Here is a 7,537-nt window from a genome sequence, read left to right as displayed (position 1 = left end):
CTTATATTCACTTGTTTTTTTTGGAGCGTTATGTATGTTTTATTGATACGCAAAAAAAGCATACTGGCAAAGTATTTTACTATTTTTTTTCATTAGTTAATGGAAGTAAAACCGGCCTTACAACAGCAACATTTAATTTTGTGTCAAACTTATGTGTATCAGAATAAAATATTAACTAGTGTTTGCTCAACTTAGTCGGCAAGGTAGTAGTAGGTGCAATATATTATTAATTAAAGCTAACAAAGAAACGCCCCGATAGCGATATAAAATGTCAGTACTCATTGCTGTACAGTGTGTGGTCTACCAAGTTTTCTAACGAACCCAATCCCCCGCTGGGCTAAGATTTTTACAAAAGAAAAAATCAGTTTATTAAGTAGACAACTTATAATTCATTAAAGACGTGTAGCCCACGATTTAAAAATTTCAAAGCAGTTGGTTTTAAAATATTGTTGATTTTAAAGTTTATCACGCCATAATTCATTTGAATCTTGAATCACGTCTTGTTTGTTTAGCAGTTACGTTTCAACAGTGCTATATTCAAACGTTTTTTAAACTTAAGAGCAAATAGGGCTGTTTTAAGTAACATTTTATAAGGTTAATTTAACGTGTCTTTTTCAACAGTTACCAATCAATTAGATTTTATTTGTGTATGAGTCTAAGTATTGGTAAGCCGGTATTTTCATCAACGCCAGCAAAAATGGAGTCTGAAAAAAGAACAGAAGGTAATTTATTTCGTGATAATAAAATTAATAAAAGTAAGATGTAGTAGAATACTTTATAAACCTTATATCTATTTATAGTTTCTGGAAGCAAAGCGAATTACAATTCATCAAGTAGAAGTGTTCAGAAGACGACTGTTACTGCTAAGCGCGAAGTGGCTGGTAAATAAAACTAAATATATATTTAAAGAAAAATTTGAAAGACACAAAAAATTCGGCCTAAACATACTTAAACTAAGCCATCAAAAAAACAACTAGCCTTTTTTGAATTTAATTATAACTACATTACATTTGTTTTTGGCAGCACTGAATATTGTTTTATGGGTACTTCACTGAATCGCACGTGTTTTAAAATTAAGTTGGGTTTTTTGTTAAAAAAGTTTTGATACCAAAACTTTAGACTGTCCATATATTTTTACAAAATGTCATTAACTCGACTTTTGTCATTTCTAGTAAATACAGTATGTTATTTTTATATAAAATAAAGTGAATTTTTACTCGTCTGGTCATGTTGCCTTTGGACTTTTGTCAGTATGTAAAGTTTGTATGGCACAATAATACAATGTCGTTTTGATTTGTACAAACTGCTAGTAGATGGTGAAAACCACCACATTTTTTAAGTAATAAACTTTGAGTTAAATATTAAACGTTTTTGTTCAGTAAAATTATGCTTATTTTACTTAGTTTAATTTGTTTTAATATTGTATTTATTTAGTTTTTGTTTAACAGCTCCATCTAGTTATCAGCTCCGTTTTGGAAGTAGAAACAGAAACATTGGATACAGGCAACATTACCAGTAACATATTAATTTATCTTATGTACAGTAAAATTATGTTTATTTAGAACACTTTACGCTTTAACTATTTAAACAATACATTTCGGTTAAACTAACTCTAAAAACCCTGTATCAGCAAAATTATGGTATTTGTTTTATTTTCATAAATAAAACAAATAAATAAAACCTGTATTTAAATCTGTTTAATAACAAACCTAAACAATACAATGGGTTTGTAGAAATTTAAGCCTTTTTTATAAAATAAATATTTTTTTTTATAATTTATTGCTCACAGACTCTTAAGTCATATAAACTCAAGTCATAAATTTTTTATGTCATTGTTAGTCGAGGAGGAGCAAGTATAGAAGCAAGCGTTACTCGAGTAACTGTGAGTGATGGTTTAGAGCTAACTCCTTCTTTAATGATGGCAAGAGCTGATGAAAAGGCGCAACTAGGATCACTTAATGATCGTTTTGTGACTTATATTGAAAAGGTTCGAGGTCTTGTTCATGCAAACCAGGTGCTTGAAGCCAAGATCAAGCAGGTAAAATAATAAAATCAATTTTTTGGAGTTTTTATATATATATATATATATATATATCTATACCTATCAATTATGTAAAGCCTGATTGAATTGAAGCTTTATTGTGGGTATGGGTCAACATCAATTCACATTTTATTATATAGTCTTAAGCTTAATGTTTGCTATAAGATAACTGTTGTATTTGTTAACAGTCTCGCTTTCAACATGCCTTTTGTTGACTTTGTACCTGGCGCCCTCTTGATTTATGATTAATCTTAAATCACTAGCAAACAGTTTTTTAAATTTATGATCTTGTTAAAAAACGCATAAAATCTTTACTACTTCCTTATCAATAATCAGAAACTTTTTGTTTAAAAATTGATTTGATAACAGCACAATATCTTAATTAATAATATATTAAAAATTAAGAAAGTAAATATATTGTTACATGTAATTCCTTTGATTTTCTAAAGTTAACTTCTGTTTTGGCATTAATTTAATTATTTTTATAATTTAAAAAAGCAAATTTTAAAACGTTGTTTAGAAAAAGTTTAATTTTGAATCACTTCTTTTTAAGCTCGAAGCGTCTAGAACAACACCAAGTTGTGCAAGTGCCATATATGAAGAAACTGTTAAAAAGATTCAAAAAGAAATCGAGCAAACTATTTATGCGAAGACAAATGTTGAAATTGAGTTGGAAAATTGTCAACGTGAATTGCTCGATGTTCAAAAACGGTATGCTATTCAAATTTTCCATTTGAGATTTAAAAAACAAGTTTATTATTGTTATGTATCTTTAAAGTCACAGGGTCACTCTATTTATTTTGTTGGAGTGCGACTGTGGTTTGTAGTCTTCTTTTTTCTTTGTGTTGTGATACTGTAATTTAGTTGTTTATTTACATTCTTATTTTACATAAGTGCCTCATTAACAATGTTTGTTTCTAACTGCCTGAAAGGTTTATTTAGTTGTGTATATTTTTGATAATATATATGTTAATGAGATTCTATTTGAAAAAGTTGCAATATTATTAAAAGCTGATTAAACAAATTCTAAATATTTTTAGTAACGTAATTTTAAGTTTTTTTTCTGTCAGACTTGAAAGAGAGATTGAAGATCGAGAAGATGCAGAAGATGAAGTGAAATCACTTCGAAAAGATGTGGATCTTGCAACTTTGGCTAGAGTCGAACTGGAGGGGAATGTGGAGTCACTCCGGGAGGAAATTGATCTTATACGAAGAGCAAGTGATGAGGTAGAAAGATAGTTATGTTGGTACAAAATATTTTTAAGTATATATATTTTTCTACTATTTTTTGAAGGTCAATTTCTCTTTCATGAAAACAATTTTAAGTTTTAAAATTCAGGATATAAGGGCTCTTACAGACCAACTTAACTCAATGACTACAACTGATATACCTGTGGAAGGATCTCAGATTGATCTTTCAGAGAGTCTTCGTGATATAAGAGCAGCATATGAACAACTTACACAAAACAACAAGATTGAGGTGGAACAGTATTACAAGACTAAGGTAGGTGTTTATTTAAAAGCAATAACAAAAACATTGTATAACATAGGGGTGCCTTTTTAGTTATATTGTTACATTTACTAATAAATGTACTATATCAAACACATAGTATTTGAATGTAGTCTAAATAACCTGTGTTTTAAATTGTATCAGTTTCTGTTGTGATATGCTGTTTAAAAACGTACATTTACTAGTGTGTTGAATAAATTTGTGGTTGAAAAAAATAAGTTATTAGTTTTTAGATTATGTTGCCACGTTACACTAGGATTAACTACAAAGTCATCTCTCTTAGCACCTAAAATAACAAATTGTCAAGTGAAGTTTAACCTTTAGATAAGCTGAACATGCACTTAAGCTGTGTAGTTAACATTTAGGAATTAAAAGATATGTGTATTGTTAGGGCGTATACTTTTAGGCACAGTTTAATAGTGTATTGCTCTGCCGCTTAAAACAAATATTTGCTCTGTTTAAGGCCTAAAGAAGTAAATTATAAAGGAGTTTTGCTTACTTAATGTAAACATGTTCATACATTTATTTTATTTTGCAAATCGTTTTCGCAATTTTTCTGTATATTATTATTATTATTGGGTTTATAAATGTTTAGGTCAATGATTTAACTGCCCAACTGAAAGACGAGAATTCAGCAAATAAGGAAACAAAAACTTCGGTTTTTGAAACAAAAAGACAACTACAAACTGTTACCACAGAGTTGGAAACACTTCGTGCCAACGTTAGAATTGTTTATATCTTTTTTAACGATTTTATACATTTTTTTTAAAACAAACCTTGGTTGCTTTTATAATGTTGGCTTTTGGCTAACTTCTTCTTAATTAGCTGGTTAGGTATGTTATGGAAAATGTAATTCCCAAAATTGGTTGTTAGATTGTCGTTAACATATTGGTAAAGAAACCCTTAACATTTTAGAACTTTTCTATGGAAGATAGATTGGAGGAAGCTGAGAACAGATATCAACGTGATACTAGTGCGTTCCAGGATAAAATTGCTGTGAGTTAATTATTACAAAGGACATTTAACTCGATATGACGACGGTATGCGCCCATAATTTCAAAAACCTTTTTTTTGTGGGGGGACGTAATTATAAAAACGCTATTTAACTTAGATTTGGGTCAAAATTTTTCAAGATATTACAGGCCATTTTCTAATGCCAAGTAAGGGTCAAATAAGGTAAGAAGAAAAAGAATGTTTCGGTATAATGACTTTTTAGACACAGGTTTCGTTTAAATGTCCATTTAGTATTCGATATAATACGTTTCGGTGATTTGACAGCATGACACTTCATGTAATACTATTAGTATTACTTATTTTTACCTTGTCGTTATCTATTATTTATACATACAGTAAAGTTGACACTTTTTTATATTTACAAACATGAAATATTATTTTAGGATTTGGAGGCAGACTTGAAATGTTCTCACGACAAAGTTTCGCGCCATTTGTTGGATTATAACGAATTGTTGAACGTTAAACTGTCTCTTGATCTAGAGATTCAAACTTACAGGCAGCTGCTTGAGGGAGAGGAAATTCGGTTAGTGTTTTAATTTTTTTTAATAATAATTTAACTTTGCTATTGGTTGCCACAAAAAACGGTAGCAGTGGCGGTAATGTCGCCAATGTGACTTGAGCGGTAACATTAGCCACGTGGCGTAAGCGGTAACATCGGTCACATGGATTGAGCGGTAACATTAGCCACGTGACGCTGTTGTTAGGTTAAAGGAATTCATTACAGCCTATTTTAGATCAAAAAGTTACTTCAGTATTAGTAAATAAAAAGTTTTTTTTAAATCAAATGCAATTATGGCGGTTTAAGTTTTTTACTTAACGTTAAAGAATTATATTTTTACATTTTGTTACGGACTTGTTTTATTTAAACAAAACTTGCTTATTGTATTACCAATATATATGACAACTTTTTTGACTTTGAAACTTTGACTTTTTTTTATTGGTTTCGTATTAACCAATAAAAAACAGTTTCACTATTTAATAGTTTGACATTATTTTCTCAGAATTGGAGGCCAGTCGAGTTTATCTCTTGAGACATCGAGCGCGTCGTACAACCAAACTGCTAACAAGTCAATCACAGTGGAGGAAAAAACAGTAACGGGTAAGGCCAGTGACGTTAAAAAGGGTTACGAAATGCGTAGGACTTATTACACGTTTGTGCCTGAAAACGTGAAAAGCCCAAACCAAGTAAGTCCTAGATCCCCGAAGCGGACTTCACAGGATATAATAAGCGAGGGTCTTATTGACGACGAGTTAGTCGATATGTTAGGTGACGTAGTCGATATGTTAGGTGACGTAGTCAATGATGATGACGTCACTGGTAACGATGACGTCACTGGTAACGATGACGTCATGTTCAAGTGTGAATCTCCGGCCACTTAGTTAATTTTTCCGGAAGGGGGCGACAAAGTGCCGCCTAGACCATTAAGTCAGACAGATTTATAAAAAAATGGTTAAAATGCTTTTTTTTCAATTTAGCATTTGAATGGCCTTAAATTTTTTAATATTTTTTAAATTTAAGAACTATTGCAAATTTTTTGTGTTAAATTCTCTACGTACTAAGAAGCATTATATAAAAATATATGCAAAACAAAAATTTAAATAGATTATATCGCCCACTAAATTTTTTTTTACTTAATTATTTTGCAATATACGGAGGAAGGTCGAAAATTAATTTACAAATTTGCTGTTTTATAATTATACTAACGCTGTTCGTACTTAAACATATTATAACACATGATATTAATTTGACAGTAATGAAATCGATAATGATTTAAATGAATATCTGTTTCCTAATTTCTGTTCATTAACATGAACATGTTTTAACACTCTCACCCGCTCGCTTGTTGATCGTTTTAAACGAGTTAAAACCTCATTAAAAATTGATGAAATCAATTTTAAAAGAGTCGAATTTCGCAGCTTTGAAAAAAGTTAATTCAATAAAAAACTTTTTTCTAGGTATTCAAAGTTCACGTTTTAATTACGTCATTTTCAAGTTTAATTTTGATCGAAATTTTAAGATTTCGTAGAACTTCTAAAAAAATGATTTATTATTTTAACAAAAATATAAAGAGTTTTGTAGAATTTGTTACGGTATTTTATTTCCTAACGAAAGTTTCTGTTGTTTAAACATTTGAAATTTTCCAATTAGACAAAACTATTCCAATAAGGTATATCGTAAATAAGGGAGTTATTTATCTTGTTCACGCAGTTGAGACCACCAAGACCGTCCACAAAAAAGAAAACTCAAAGTCCGGATCATCTTCCTCTTCTTCAGACTCGGAAAGTGAAATCTAGTCACGTGACGCCGTTCCAAAAGATGCTATACGCCAATGTAGATCAAAACCCGCTTTTGCCTCTGTTAGTTATAGAGTAATAAAATAAATTCGGCAAAAAATCTAATTTTCCTTGTGAACTTCAAAAAATGAAATGCTTTTGATTGAAAGTGTCTGATTGCCCTTTAGCGTATGCTTGTAATTCAATGTATTTAGATTAAAATTCACTGAAATAAATCAAAAAAAATTGCAAAAAAAATGTTTGTCAATTTCTAGCTATAGCATTTCGACTTTCCTCCGCGTTAAAGAAGCATATATAGCGTAGATGAATTTGTAGAAATCGTATCAATGTAGGAGGTATATATAATACCTATATGGAAGCTCCATATAATTATTTTTTTAAATGCAAGCTAATTAAAATCGTATTAAGTGTACACTTACTTATAATGCCGCTGTGGGCATGTGCTGACTCTTTATACAAATTTAAAACTAATTATTGATGCAATTTTACCTAGTTTTCAATAATCATATTTTTTTCGCTCTTATGCAGTGCTTTATAACCATGAGTTTTAGCTCGTTTTGCGTAGTTGTAGTAATGCTGCCTTTTTATATTTACAAGTTATAATTTAGATGTAGCAAATTCAATAAAATTTTGAAAGCAATTTTTGTCAGCATGCTTTATCATTAAATCTCAAAAGT

General features: G+C 30.1%; 1 protein-coding gene across 1 annotated transcript; it reads left to right on the top strand.

Moving 5' to 3' along the window:
• The first annotated feature begins 580 nt into the window (after positions 1–580).
• On the top strand, positions 581–7,500 carry LOC145742125 (glial fibrillary acidic protein-like). Its single transcript, XM_082559887.1, has 12 exons — positions 581–722; positions 801–881; positions 1,449–1,515; positions 1,840–2,038; positions 2,595–2,752; positions 3,112–3,268; positions 3,381–3,545; positions 4,147–4,272; positions 4,467–4,547; positions 4,949–5,088; positions 5,567–5,664; positions 6,775–7,500. The coding sequence occupies exons 1-12, from the start codon at positions 650–652 to the stop codon at positions 6,858–6,860; spliced, it is 1,431 nt and encodes a 476-aa protein (XP_082416013.1). The 5' UTR covers positions 581–649; the 3' UTR covers positions 6,861–7,500.
• Positions 7,501–7,537: the final 37 nt, after the last annotated feature.

This window comes from Corella eumyota, chromosome 2, assembly GCF_963082875.1.
Source record: "Corella eumyota chromosome 2, kaCorEumy4.1, whole genome shotgun sequence".
Lineage (NCBI taxonomy): Eukaryota > Metazoa > Chordata > Ascidiacea > Phlebobranchia > Corellidae > Corella > Corella eumyota.
This window is presented reverse-complemented; position numbering and strand designations above follow the sequence as displayed.